Source organism: Trichechus manatus, unplaced genomic scaffold (assembly GCF_000243295.1).
Source record: "Trichechus manatus latirostris isolate Lorelei unplaced genomic scaffold, TriManLat1.0 scaffold00035, whole genome shotgun sequence".
Lineage (NCBI taxonomy): Eukaryota > Metazoa > Chordata > Mammalia > Sirenia > Trichechidae > Trichechus > Trichechus manatus.
The window spans coordinates 11118874-11134322 of NW_004443971.1; the positions used below are offsets into that span (position 1 = coordinate 11118874).

General features: G+C 39.8%; 1 protein-coding gene across 9 annotated transcripts in view; it reads right to left on the minus strand.

Annotated features, from left to right (window-relative positions):
• Positions 1 to 4680: 4680 nt before the first annotated feature.
• MDM4 (MDM4 regulator of p53) overlaps positions 4681 to 15449 on the minus strand; it is a 46788-nt gene continuing 36019 nt past the window's right edge. For 3 of the 9 annotated variants that reach the window (XM_004375246.2, XM_023730315.1, XM_023730314.1), the window contains exons 8-11: positions 15136 to 15296; positions 13194 to 13343; positions 11040 to 11120; positions 4681 to 9198 (exon numbers count right to left, since the gene is read on the minus strand). In XM_004375246.2, the coding sequence (XP_004375303.1) occupies positions 8626 to 9198; positions 11040 to 11120; positions 13194 to 13343; positions 15136 to 15296 (965 nt within the window). In that variant the 3' untranslated portion in view covers positions 4681 to 8625. Of the gene's footprint in view, positions 9199 to 11039; positions 11121 to 12963; positions 13040 to 13193; positions 13344 to 15135; positions 15297 to 15449 lie in introns of those variants that run through there. The other 6 variants (XR_001121477.2, XR_002823921.1, XR_002823919.1 and 3 more) reach the window with 6 other exon arrangements.

Here is a 15449-nt window from a genome sequence, read left to right on the forward strand (position 1 = left end):
CCCTATGGGGGCAGTTCTACTCTGCCCTAAAGGGTCACTGTGAGTCAGAATCAACTCGATGGCAGTGGGTTTTGTTTGGTGGTTTGGTATAATCCCCAAAAGGAGCCCTGGTGGTGCAGTGGTTAAGTGCTCAGTAGCTAACTGAATGGTTGGTAGTTCGAACCCACCAGCCGCTCTGTGGGAGAAAGATGTGGCAGTCAGTTTCTGTAAAATTACAGCCTCGGAAACCCTATGGGGCAGTTATACTCTATCCTGTAGGGTCACTATGAGTCAGAAATGACTCAGTAGCAAGGGGTTTGGTTTTCTGGAATAGTCCCCAAAAGCTAAGAACCACTGCCAGAGACCCTAACAGATGCCGGGCTCCATAGTGATTTAATTCGTACTTTGTGACAAACCCTGCATACCTCTCACACCAGCCCCAATTCTAAATCACAAGGAAGTGAGAACCCTGGACCTGGCACCTCTCTGCAAACTTAATAAGCAAAGAGGTAAATTTATTATCTCATCATTTGAAATCTTTTTGACTGCAATGAGGGTGGGCAAGTTAATATAATCCTGGACCCAGAAAAGGCCCAACTTCTGCCTCAAAGGAGGGCTTGTCTTAAATCACCTAGACACGCAGGTACTATATATTCTCTAATTCTCAACAACTCTGGTGTAACTTCACAATTTCACTGCCTAACTAGCTCATGTTTAAAAACAAAACAAAAAAACTAATCCTACAAAACCTCAACATTTCCTTCAGAACTGGGAACCTAAAAATGAAATACAATTACCCTCACAGGTGCCTAGGCAGCAAATATCTAAAGCTGCTGTTGATTTTAAGTCCAGGAACCTTTAATGCAAAAGCTATTCTTCCTCTTTCCCAAATCAAACCAAAGATTGTGTGTAGCGACAGAAACAGATTTTATTTTGTTGTATACAAACAAAAACTCCATACATACCTCCCCAATAATGACACCACAAAATGACAAATATTTAATGCACAAAATAGCACAACAGAATCAACAGCTATTAAAAGTATTACATAGTGCAAATGCCAACAAGACACACAGAGTTATTAACTTAGTGGGGCTTATAAAGAAGACTAGGCAAGAACCCATTTCTCCCTCCTTCCTCATTCAGTCAGCACCAACCTGCACATGGTACTGAGCTGGACGCTATTCCAACAGTGATTTGAGACAGCTTTTTTCTTCCCACTTTATAAAACCACATTTGCTACGTCTGTTGATTCTGACTACCTTATCAGAAATGTTATTTGGAAAACTGCATATTTTCAGTACACTGGCAGTAGATTTTACACGGTTTTACTCGAGCACATGTAGAAAGAGAATTTTTGTAGATCAAGACCACAGCCAGGCAGTTGTATCGGGACAGATTCTGCCACCCAAATGTACACACGCTTCTTACAGAACCCAGAGATAGAACTCTTTTCTGATCAAGAGTCTCATGTCAAGGAAAGGACACGTGCGCTAGAGGCGTGGGTAAGGCAGCTCATAAGAAGCACCGTCAGCTCTGCTGGGCAGGCAGAAAGGAGAGCTGCGCTGTTTCCACAATACGAGGTTATCCTGAACACAAACTCCAGAGCTTGGTCTATGGAGAGCATGACTCCTCTTATCTTATTCAAAGCGATTATAGGTTTTAAACTGCTCCCTCATACTTAATCCCCACAACAAACCATGAGGTAGAAAGGGTAGGTATGTGTACTCATTTTACAGATAAGAAAAAATGAGGCTTGGGAAGGTCAAGAAACATGACTGAACCAGGTTTCAAGACTGGTGGAATAATCTTACTCTTTATCTCTACCCAAGAGGCACTTCACAGCGCATTTAACAGTACACAGCTATGCACGAAGGAGATCCCATTCAGAGCCTGGTTATGATGTCTGCATCGCAGAGTGGTCAGGAGATCAAGAAACACTCCTTCCTTTAAAGCATTTTCTACTGTTTTAAAAGGGGGAAGGAAAAAAAGCCAAGAGACATTCTGATTCTTATTACAAGGGAAGTGAAAAAAATGAAGCAAGCTATAGGAAAAAATGCTCCTCCCTTAGAAGGAGAGAGGGAGAGCTGACCTCAATTCCTCAGCGCTGAGACAACAGCCCTGCTCCCCCTCCACAGGCACAAAGGAGGCCTCTGACTTCAAGCTGTGACCCTGTTAGACAGTAGCTCTGGCGTCAGAGTTTCCCTTCTAACTTCTCATCTAACACTGCAAAAGAAAATTCCCTGGGACCGCCTGGAAAAGGGAAATCTTATCTTAAAGATACTGTAGTTACAACCACCCAGGAGGTGGTGCAGATGGCCTCTGGTATACAAGCAATATTCACTAACAGAAAATAACTTTCAACTAAGAGGAAGTAAGAGCAACAATAAGTTGGGGGAAAAAAAAGGGTATGTCTACTGACATAAAATTGCTTAACAGTTTAAAAAAAAAAAGAAAACATGGGGTAGTTAACCAATGTCAATAAAACAGTATGTGTACTAACTGTTTAATGAGAAGCTCATTTATTCTGTAAACTTTCATCTAAAGTAAAAAAAAAAAAAAAGAAAACACGTCCTAGGATAAGTAAGCAGATGCTCTAATAAACTCAAGTGTTATAATGATAATGTCAATTTTCAATAAAGCATCTTCCAAATTTCAGCAACCGTGCTGAGAAAGGAATTGCTCTGATAGCTTATTTGGCCCTTTTTAGGTCTCCTCGACCCTTCCCAGCCCAGGAGACAGGGACTTCTACTAGCTGCACTATGCACCCACAATGCATAAATGATGATCCTACACAAAGGAAAACAAACTGCAGGTGGAAGCAACATCTTGGATTTCAGATAAGCTACGAAAAAATATTAACTACCTCTTTGTGCAGATACGCTTCTTCCCTCTGGGACATCTTTCGTCATTCAAAAGGCTCTTAATAGAGAACACAGTCAACTCAAGTGCAGGTCTGCTGCAGTGTCTTCTTTAACAATACCACATTCACCACCAATGTCTTTACTTGGGATTGCATGTTCACTGCATCAAAGATCTCAAAGTGCTTATGGGAAATCCTCCCACAAGAGAAGCGATCTGCTGGCTCCCACAAAGGAAGAACACAGCACTGGAAGGCAGTAAGCATGTCTCAAAGCAACCAGGAAAAACGATCTCCAAGTTGTATCTGGGCAGTCACTTCAACCACTACCTCAGATACTTCTCATTTCCAGTTTAGCCTTAAGGTCCTCACTACTTCCCCTCATCTGCTAAACTCTAATCTCAACTGTGAGAAATCCAGCACGGTGACCTAAGCGTTCCCTATGGCAGTGCAAAATCCCCGACATCTGTAAACATAGTACATTTTCCTTTTGGCACAGAGGCGAGTTTGCAAGTTCCTTTACCTTTGAAGTACAGATTCTAAACACAGCTAGTTCCTAACCTACAGCCATTTTTAGCAAAGACATTAACAATCCTTACGGTGTCCGTGCCTGCATGTATACCCACAAATGGGGGAAACATCAAAATGTATTGTTCTTTAGAATAGGGCTGAACAATTTAAGAAGGTAACTGGTTAAATGGAAAACAAAGATTCACAGTATCTAAAGCCAAGTACTTTCAAAAGTTCACATAACTGTGGAAAAAAACACAAACAATTGGTTGACAAGTGTCCTCCTTTCTAAAGAGAATCAAGAGGTAACACGGTGACAGCTTTTATACAATCCAAGTGATATTACCAATTTTTCATTAATGACTTTTCAAAGTCTCATTAATGACTTTTCAAAGGCATACTTAGGTGACACCAAAAAAATCTGCTACAGGTGATACTGACCTTTAAAAATAAATTCTTAAACCAAATGTCCCACAAAGCATTACAAACATCTAAATACACATAAAATTACAATTCAAACACAACTGCATAATTCAAATGCTTGGCAGTGAATTAGTCTTATATAAGGAAGTTCTTGGCAGTCTGCAGCTGGGTGTGGCTGGACTCAGATCCACTGTTGAGGCCTAGGAGCGTGACCCTGTAAAATTTCACAGACGGACTGTGGAGACGGTGATGTCGCTGAGAGGCTTTATCTAAGATGTTTAAAAGTCTGATTTAGGTACTAGATACAAATCATATCAAATACCGTAAGCACACTGCAAGACAGTGAGTTAATATGAAGAGACAGAAAACCTTTTTTTAGCTATCATCCAGAAATTCATTGTTTTTCTAATGATTCATCATTTCTGCTCTAAACTTTCTGTCCAGTTTACATGATCATAAATATTAACTGAAACTAAGCTAAGAAATCTGATGCTGTCAGGTGATGTCATTATTCACGAGAGTCTATGATGTCTGACAGGGAACACAACAGAGAGTCCCTGACGGAGCAGGAAAGAGTGCGGTGCAGAACTCAAATTCTAGTAAAAAGACCGGGCTTAACAGTTACATTGAGACTGGACGGACCCCGGAAGACATGGCCCCCAGACTCTCTGTTAGCTCAAAACTAAAACCATTCCTGAGGCCAACTCTTCGGACAAAGATTAGACTGGATTATGGGACATAAAATGATACTCGTGAAGAGTGTGCTTCTTAGCTCAAGTAGATACATGAGACTAAATAGGCAGCTCCTGTCCAGAGGTGAGATGAGAAGGCAGAGAGGGTCAGGAGCTGGTTCAATGGACACGGGAAATCCAGGGCGGAAAGGAGGAGTGTCTGTCACAGTACAGGGAGAGCAACTAGGGTCACATAACAATGTGTGTATAAATCTTTGTATGAGAGACTAACCTGAATTGTAAACTTTCACTTAAAGCACAACAATTTAAAAAAAAAAGTCTACGGCATGATGCAGCAGGAAATGCTGAACTCCTCGGATGCACACTTCCTCACAATCAAAATGTAAACTCAAGCACAGCTTGCTTACACTAAGGTGACGACATAATTTAACGTCCAAATAAAGACTTTTCAGAGTGAAAGGAGACACACTGGGTGGAATGCTAAAAAACAGGAAAGTGACCAGAGCATATGGTCACCCTACCTACAGCTAAAAGATGAATAGCAGAGACAGACTAGGAAGAAAGGCCTGGTGAGCTACTTCTGAAACTTAGCACAAATGAAAACCTATGGATCAAAACAGAACACTGACTCACTTCCACGGGACACATCAGGAGGGATCACTCGAGAATATCGTTTGGTGAAGGGGAGGGCCACGAAGGGTAAGGGAGACCCACGTTGAGATGGACTGGCACAACAGCAGCCACAAAGGACTCGGACATGCTGGCAATTGTGAGAGTGACAGAGGACCAGACAATGTTTCATCCTGCTGTACACAGGGTTGCCGTGAGCCGGAGTCGACTAGGCAGCAACTACGCAAGCTATCTACCTAGCTATAGGTTGCCAATGAGTGCGGCATCTTCAAAATGTAAATTAGATTTTAAAAAGTGAAAAAGTACCATAAAATGAAACGACACTGAGTATCAGTGATTTAATAGCTGGTAAAATTTAAAAATTGTATTATTTCACGTTGTGGTCCCCAAATAACACAAGTAAACAATAATTAAAAAAAAATAAAATGAATGGTAGTGTTGGAAGTCAAGAGTCTGTTCCTTCTTTATCTTACAGTAGTAAATTCTGAGGACTTCACACATGAATCATGACTCGCTTTCGTGGCAGTGAGTTAAAAATATGTGCACGTGGCAGTGGCAAGGAAAAAAGAACAAAATCAAAAACAGATCAAAAAGGATGGTTTAAAGTTTCCTGTAGGTAAAGATGAGGTTCAGCTCACACACACAGCTTAGGGTCTTCTAAGCAAAGTGCTTAGCAGTGCTGATGCGAGCAAGAAAAAATCCAGGTCAGCAGACAGGAGGAGGACAGGAGAGTCACCTAAGAGGACTCTGCTGGACAGGGATGTACCGAAATTAGCATCAAATATCTACAAACATAAATAAATTCTAAAAATTCTTCTAAGTTTTATAAAAACTGCAACTCTATATAAAGGGGATCACACGATGGCAAGCGCAGGCCCCCAGGCCTCCCCCCACCCCCTTTATCATCTGCAAAAGCACCTGACAGGCAAAAAGAAAATGGGGGCTATCAATCAAACTATTATGAAGAGGGCATTACTGGGGGAAAACAGGGAGGCAGTTAATTTAACTTTCTAAAGTTTTAGAGCATCCAGCGTGGCTAACAAAATATTTAACTCAGAGGGTTGGTTCGGCTTGTTGGGGGAAAAGCCTTTGTCCCTAAGGCCTAGAGAGCCAGAATGCAGCTTCATTCCCCAGGAAAGAAAGAGCAATATTGGAGAAAATGGTTCAGGTCCCCCTGCCACCTTCACCTGTCTCCCAGTGGGAGGAGTAACTTATCTGATTAGATAACAAAGTCTGACTTTTACTGGGCCTTTTCTCTTTGGGGACAGATAAAGTATTAAAAGTCACTGTTCTCTCTAAAGACCTATTTTGGCCACAAGCCATATTCTCCAACACCATTTAGTAGATGACCTATATTTTAAGGTTATCAGTTGCCCCAAATTCAACAAGCACCACTACTTAAAAAATATTTAATAGAAAAGAAGAAGGAAGGTTTAAAGATTTACTAGTCAAGAGACTTGGATTCTAGTAAGAGCTCTATCAATAGCTGTGACTTTCTGCAAAGTCATTTAATCCTCTTTAGCTTCAAGTGCAAAATAAGAAAGTTTCAGTAGGAGTACATTCTAATTTTAAAAGTCTGGAATTTTAATGAAAATTCCTCTCTAGAAACTAAATATTATGCTAAATAAAACTATCTTGGTGCTGCCCACTTTCTGCTTGGTATTCAGAAAAACGGGGAGAAACCCTTCTAGGGGCAGGGATCGCAAAATGTGGCCAGCAGACCACTCACATCGGTGCTCCCCTAGTTCTAGGGACGCTAGTTCAAATGCAAACTCCCAGGCGTCAAGGACCAAAATCTCTGTGGGGGTTAGGTGCTGTTACCAACCAACCCAGGTGATCCTTCCACTCAAGTTGGACTATTCTAGGACCTTGATCTTCAAAATAACATATTCATACCTCTGGGGACACACCAAGATTTTTCCATGGGGTAAGCAGATATGGACAGCTACAAGGAAATCAATTTAAAGATCTTTGATTTCCATATATATTGTCCTAAAATTAATGCACCTCAGATCTATCATTTCTCTTTAACTACTTCTCTTTCCACAACTGCTATACTCCCTGTTCTCAAAAAACAAAGACTCACCATCCAGAATCTTACTATGGGGTGTTGCCTCAGAATGTAAAAACCTCTAGAGGCACCAAGGGGACAAAGAAACCCCACAAACTCCTAAGGAATAGGGAGGACAGAGAGTAAAGCCGAGAATTTTGGTTAAAAATTCTGTACCTTCTCTATCTATTTTAGAACTGAGAACTAAGATGGTTATGCCTGAGACATATATTATTCCATTTATTAATTAAAAATAAAGTCAGACATGTTCTGACTGAAGGTGAAGTCTGATTTGGCTGCTTAATTTTAAAATGAGTACAAGCTTTGCCTATATATATGACAGGGCTTTTTCTATAAATTTAACCAGCCAGATCTACAGTTCCCAAGGCTTTGATAAAAATATCTTTAAAGCACATATGTTGAATAGTATATCCTTTTTAAGTACTTAACATTTATATTTAAAACTTAGATGTGAAATTATAGATGAGCAAAAGGAAAACCAATTCAGGGTGAGAATCAGGAATGGCTGAGGGACTGCCTGGAAAGGTGGACAAGGGAAGATTCCAGGGTGATAGAAACCTCCCATAACTTATTTTGGTTGGTATTTACTCCTATGTCTACAACTCATCGAAAGGGAACATTTTAGTGTATGTTAACTATACCTTAATTTTTTTAATGTGTAAACTGGTATATACTTTTTCAAAATTCTTTTAGGAATATGTTAGCAAAAATGCTTGATAACCACTGTTCAAAGCATATGTGAAAGAAATTTCTTTTTTCCCCAAGACTTTTCATTTTGGTTTCTCAGAACCATGTAGCTTGACTGCAACATAAAATGATCCATAAAAAACCAAAACCCACCAAACCCGGTGCTTTGGAGTCAATCCCGACTCATAACAGCCCTCTAGGCAAAGCAGAACTGCCCCATAGGGTTCCCAAGGAGTCACCGGTGGATTTGAACTGCCAACCTTTTGGTTAGCAGCCACAGGTCTTAACCACTGTGACACCAGGGCTCCAAAGAAATCCACAGCCCTACATAAACTGACCAACCAAATTATTTACCGTTCTCTCACTGTTACCTTAAATATTTTTCTAATAGCTGCCATGGATTTTGAGCCTAAGAATATTTCCTAACAGAAAAGAATAGGAAGGCAGGGAATAAAATTAACTAAAGGAAGGATTAATTTTCAAATAAATGAATGTATTCTTACATTTTACTGGTAATTGCTCCCTCCCAGATACTCATCTTTGGAGGGAGAGGTGATTAATGTATCTTTTCATGTTAATGGAGTCTCCAAATTGATCATCTAATTTAAGGAACTCGCTCTCAAACTCCATATGAGTTTAAGAAGCAAAACCGCCCCAGAACACAGATGTTTACATGAATAAATGAACAGATGCAATGGGTCAAACTGAGTAGAGACACTCGATACTGATGTTCTGACTCCTGACTTGACCCTATTAGGAACTCACTGATTCAGCTATGCTATAAAAACCTTAATAACCAGCTGAATCTCTTTCTTGCAAATAGGGCAAGAAGCCCCAGCCTTCTTTAATCTTCTGGCACAGTGAAAGCACGTGGCAAGATGACCTGTCCTCCCATGAATTATGTTCCCATCTCGTGGCCTTTTCTCACATAAGCTACATGGCTTCAAGAGAGTCTGGCACTCCTCCATGTTTTCTGCACCTGCTCTCGGTTCATAAAGGTGATCTGGCTGTTCTCCCATGCTTGAGATGGTCTCTTGGCTTTCAGTGCTGTGAGCCAAATCCAAGAACTCCACGGAGCTACAAGGATCAAGAGGTTTGGAGTCTCCTTCCTTTATGCATCCATCTTTAGGTCTGACGACTGGAGCTGAAACGGTTCTTCGGCAATCAGGGACATCAATTCCTTCATTTTCCTTCTTTTCAGGTATGGCAGTGATATCAGAGGTGGACAGAGAATGGGTTAACTTTGAACAATCTGAATACCAATCCTTCCTCAAGGCCCAGCAACGGAAACAGTACCTCTTGCTTGGAGAGTTAAATTTCTTGCACTCAGTACATTGCCACTCATCCTACAAAGACAAGTGCAGCTGATTAACACTCATTCACTGCTGAACGTGATCTGAGACAAGGGGAGGGGAAGCCAAATCCTCATCATCTCACTAAGCTAGAGAACTTCCAGACCGTCCACAACGGTGGCCTGGCATACGATATGAACAAATTCTACAGCTACCTGTAAGAAAGTCTTGGGAAGTTTAACACTGATAGCACCACAAATGCCATTTTCAAACCTAAATTTTATACAGTTTTCTTTACGAAAGTTACTGTCTTCTGTTAGGTCCTTTCTCTTTGCACAACCTACTCCTTTATCAGAGGAGAGGCTAAAGAATGAAGAGATAATACTCTGTCATTCTTCCCTATTAATTAACAAATGTAATAAAATCTGGCAAAAAGGAAGTTGAAACTAAAATAAGATTTGAAAACCAGTAAATTTACTCATGCTCTCAGACAGCTAATTGGATGCCTAAATCACACCTTTGAAGGTTCCTGTCCTTGAACGAAAAATAATTTTTTTCCTACTTCTCTGTATCAAATTAGGAGATACTAGAACTCAATGAATTCCAAATGCCTTGCTTGCTTAATTCAAAGGTAGCTACCCAGAAAAAGTCCAGGGTAGTTAGTGTAATTCAGATTAATTGCCTAGCTTTGACAGGACCAATGATTTGAAACAGGCGGACTTGATTACTTTCTGCAGGAAGGCCAACTTCTTTTCAGCTTTAGAGTCATAACTCAGTTGTCTTGACTGAGAGGCAAAGACATGGCCCTTTGTTAACCAGATCTCATCTGAAATGTTATAGAAATACTCAAAGGAACTCTATAAAGATTTGGAATTCTTAACTGATGATGTGTCACAGTTTAACTGGCATCACTTTTTCTGTTTTAGGACTACATAAATAGGGCTTATTAAATTCAATGGCATCTCTGAGTTGATGAAATACAGTCTATATGCTTAATAGTTTCTGGCCCCAAGGAGCCACAGAAGTCTGATTAAGACGGAAAAACTTACCTCTGCTATTTCTATTATGGTCAAGAACACTTACAGGACCAATACGTTTCACTTTATTACTTAGCTAAACTCAGTCAGGTAATTTGCAATGAATTACCATAATGGTCAACAGCAGGGTAGGGATGGGAGGGTGAATCAACTCCACAGACAACCTAAGAAATTTTTATTACCAAGGAACAAAAGGTAAAATGTCCTTCTTATCCTTCCCCCACCACCCTTGTCCCCACACAGTGAGCTAGCTGATGGAAGTACTACAAAGAAAACTGGGAAATGGTATGTAAAGAGAACAGCAAGATATACATTTGAGTCTAAGCCTAAGTTGTCAACTGGTGACAAGTTCATACCCTATTAACCAAGAGCTTAATATCAAGTCTTCTTAACAGCCCTTCACTAATATAAATCTGTATGGAAATTCATTTCTTTTTAAGAAAGCACTGAAAACATTTTTATACTAGACAAAGAATTTCAGATAGTCTATAGGTCTGTCTTTGAGATTACAGAGAGGCGTTTAATGAGGAAAAGTAGTACAGAACAATTCTGAATACTTATGTACCCACTGCATCACGTCCAAAGAGTTCTGACAGCAGGGAAAAGGGCGCACACTGAGAGACCATCAGCCCTTTTCTAGGCAGGAAGAGGATTAGATCAAATCATCCCCTTCCCTTTTCAAATTCCAATACAAACCTCTAACAATATGTAAAGACACCAACATCTCTTAGCACCTAGGAAAGGTAGATAGGAAGGGGGGTGGGGGGGATGGCACTCTTTGACACAAGTGAACTCCTGGGATGACATTATCTGAAGATGTAGCCTATGCAAAACAGCCCTTTTACTACCGACCCATACCTCACAGGTAACTTCTGTATCAGTATCATCGCTTAAGGACTTAGAGTCCTCAAAGTCATCATTTTTTTCCACTTCAATCACCTGTGAAGGCAAAGATATCTTCTTAGTAAAGTTTACCTGTTTTAGATGAGGTTATTACATGAGAGCAAACACAGACAGAACAGCTTCAATTAAAAACCCACGTTCCATCTCTAGCACTTAAAAAGGAGACAGCTTAAATGTGAGACTAAAAAGATGATTCCATATACCCAGCTGGCTTTTCAGTAGAATACACGACTAACAAGAACCCACAGGAGTCACCAGACACCTTCTGCGTTCAGAAAGAGTGGGCGCCCAAACTTTAGGTTTTAAAGGAAATATATCAGGGCACAAAAGCTACTAATTATTAAATGTGGAAATTTTTATCTTGGGAATCCAGGTAGGCATTCACAAGAATAAATAAGGATTATGTGAGAAAATGAAAGTAAAAAGCACTGTATAAAATACAGGCTAGATATAAAGATGTGAAGAATGAAACATAGTATTTTGAAATTTTACTTTTAATCTTCATCTAAAGTACATTTAAAAAAAAGTTTAAGTAATATACAATTAGGGATATTATCTAAAAAAAATAAAATACAATTTTACTTTTCACATTCAAGAGTAAAATTAGTTACGTGATAATCTGGCTACCCTATAAAAACACGCCCAGGATCAGGGAACAAAGTCAAGAAATGTCAAGGATGTATCTTCTAAAGATGAAAAATCAAAAGCCCAGTTCTGTGGTCTAGTAAGTAGAATAAAACCAACTATTAGCCATTGTATAACCACCTTTTCACAAAAGTTCAAGTATTTTAAACCCCATCTTTCTCTAGAAAAAGTTTCCAAATGTCACTTTTGTCTTCAATTTAGCCATCTGCACTCCCTTCTAATGCTACCCACCTAACTAGTCTAAGAGAGTCCTCAAATACCCGTTGCCGTAGACTCTATTCCAACACACAGTGGTCCTAAAGGACAGAGCAGAACCGCCCCCACAGGGTTTCCAAGACTTTAAATCTTTACAGAAGCAGACTGCCACATCTTCCCCCTGCGGAGCAGCTGGTGGGTTTGAACCACCAACCTTTTTGTTAGCGGCCAAGCCACCAGGGGTCCCCTAGAGAGTCCTCAGGAACTCAAATTTCTAAAACAATCCCTTAAATAAATGAACAAAAGGATGACCAAATTTAGGTATGTTTTTTGCTACAGTTATTTAATGAATGTTTATTAGGAGTATCTCCATGTGCTGTGCAATGGATTTGCTGCCAAATTTCTTTTGAGACTTGAGTACATGCCTGTATATCTTTTCATCTTGGTGTGCTCACACCATACGTACTCAAGAGTTCAAGCACCCCTCCTTTCCCCTATTTTAACTCTAAAATATGTAGCAAGTAATCGTCTACCTTTCCATTTAGATATAAAATGGTCGTGGAAGCTAGAGAGAATTCCAAGAAATAAGGATTTCTTCCTACAGGGAGTTTAAGCCATTTAGATCTTTGCCTCTTAGGCAAAGCAAGGTTTCCAGAAGAAAAAACCCCAAACAAGACTTATTATTGTTGTTAGCAGCCCCCCAACTCATGTGACTCCATGTACAATGGAACAAAACATTGCCTGATTCTATGCCATCCCCATGAGTGGTTGGGGATTGGACTGTTGCGATCCACAGGGCCGAGTTTAAATAGATTTCCAGGCCTTTCTCCCTAGTCCATATTCGTCTGTATGCTCCACTGAAACCTGTTCAGCATCACAGCATCATGCAAGTCTCCACTGACAGATGGATGGAAGCTGCATATGAGGTGCACTGGCCAGAATCAAACATGGGTCTCCAGGCAGCAGGCTAGGACTATACAGCTGAACCACCGCTGCCCCTCCACCATATGCCTCGACAAGCAGAGAAAGGGTAGCTTACTGCTTCTAAAGAAGAGCTTTACCCAGGAAACCCTCTTCTATTGTTTGAGGCAGTCTTCATTAACTTAATAGGAATCCTAAAATTGGATATAAGAAAATATTAAAAGATAAAAAGGGGGAATTGTGAGAGTAATTTGTTGTACAAAGAGGTATAGGTCAGGCCACCAGACCTGAATAGGTTATGCAATGCACACATAAATACAATCAATGTGAAATTTTTCCACAACGTACCTTCTTATCATTCACTTTCCCTACTTCTTCACTTGTTTGTTCAGTATCAGCAGCTTCAGCTTTTATTCCAACACCTAACTGCTCTGATACTGAATCATTCAAAAACCACAAGTCATCTGTAGTGTCTGAAACAAGGGCAGTACCTATATCCTAACAGAAAAAAACAAACATGAGTTTTCAGTCAGAGGCTTATCAGGGATGTTAAACCTGCATAAATGGACTCAGTGTCTTCACACTGTATCTCCAAAGAACACCTTTCTTCAACGGGTATCTATTCTTTCAATAGATGTCTACTTGGCACCTATTATATATATGCTAATGGACAGATAGAAGGGAACCTGGCAAGGTATTCTCTATTTTAACAGCAAATCAGGTATGATACCCAATAAACAGTACTGAAGAACTTAAAAGGACTCACAGTTGCTCAACTAAATAAAACCCATTCCATACATTCCTGTCCACAGGTGGCACTCTGAGAAGCTACAAACAATTCCATTAGTTGACTGCGACACATCCCTTCCTTTAATGGTCAATGACGTTTATTAAAGAAACATGACAAATATTAACGGTAACTCAAACCTTTGCCCCAACACTTTCTGAACTCTTAAACAACTTTAAATATACAGAACTTACTTTCTGCATCCATCTGTACATATCTTATAACATAGTTTCCTATAACATTCATGAAAGACAATTCATTATTTTACCACTGTTATACGCTCATTCGTTTATTGAACAAATACTGAATGCCTGTTATATGCCAGCTGTTCTTGGTTCTAGGCAGTGGTGACAGAGTAGGGAATAATACAAGGCCCCAGCCTTACACTTCAGTAGACATAAACTGACAAAGAGTACATAAACAAAATATAATAATATTTTCACAAAGTGAGAAATGCAATTGAGAATATAATAAAAGATAAAACAGCAGAGTAGCTGAGAGGCAGCTATTTTAACTAGGAGTAGCTTTTTTGGGAACACCACTTATAAACACACAGCTCCAAAATAACAAGTAAATGGATCTCCCTGGAACTGTGCAACATGACAGTCTTGGTGGCCAGGGATGATCTCTCTAAGGAAATTACACTTGAGCTGAGGTCTGAATCATGAGACAGTAGTGAAAGCACTTAGGGGAAGAATGTTCCAGAAAGAGGAAAGAAAAAAATTTATAGTGCCTGAGGAAGAAAGAAATTGTGGATTAGAGTCCAGTAAGAGGCCTATGTGTTTGGAATGCATATAGAAGAGTGATAGGAGGGGGCCAGATCAGTAGTGGCTATGGTAAGGAGTCTAGACTGTATTCTACTTGCTATGTGAAGCCACTGGAGAATTATAAACATGGCAGTGATACGATCTCACTTATCCTTTTAAAAATGTACTCTTTGAGAAGACTGAACTATTAGATGGGCAAGAACAGATGCAGGGAGACCAGTTGTGAGGCTGCTGCAGTACCTAAGGGAAAAATGAGGATGGCCTGAATTAGGGTTATAGTGGTGGAAGTAATAAAAAGTGGTTAGTTAGATTTAGGATATGTTTTGGATAAAGAAGTGATAACCTGGAAGTGTTGTATGATAGAAAAAGAAATCAATGATATCGCCTTGATATTTGGTCAAAATAACTGGGTAGATGATGGGGATCATTCATTCAAATGGAAAGGTTAGACAAGCAGTGTTTGGTATAAAAAAAAAAATCAAGAGTTCTATCTTGAACATGTTAAACATATGATCATCTAAGTGGAAGTGCTGAGCAGACAGCTGGATATGAAGTTGGGCATTCGGGCAGAGCTGGGCTGGAGGTAGATTTGGGCATCATAAGCACATAGATGGTATTTAAGGCCATTAGCACTGAACAAGAATTCTTAAAGAATGAAATGAGTGGTCAAGAGTAACCAACAATGCTACCCTTTCAAAAGAAAAAAATTAAGTTCCCCTTCAAATGTGAGATTTACCTGATTTGTCTGTAAATCAGTTGAGCCATTACTTCTAGGTGTATAGTTGCTTCTCAAGTTTCCTAAAAACCACCAAGGCAGGCCAGCTACATCCCACTCCTCAAACCCGAGGTCCAGCCCAGATTTCTTATTTGGGGTTAAATTTTCTATCAAGTCTTCATCTACAGAAGTCAAATGAAAAGGATGATGACTATGTACACAACACTTAAGAATCAAGTCTCTCTCTTTATAATACTTACAACTTCTTTATAAGACAGCTACAAAGAAATTCCTATTTCCAGTAAGAAAATCAGAAGTCAAATATCTGTCTCAGT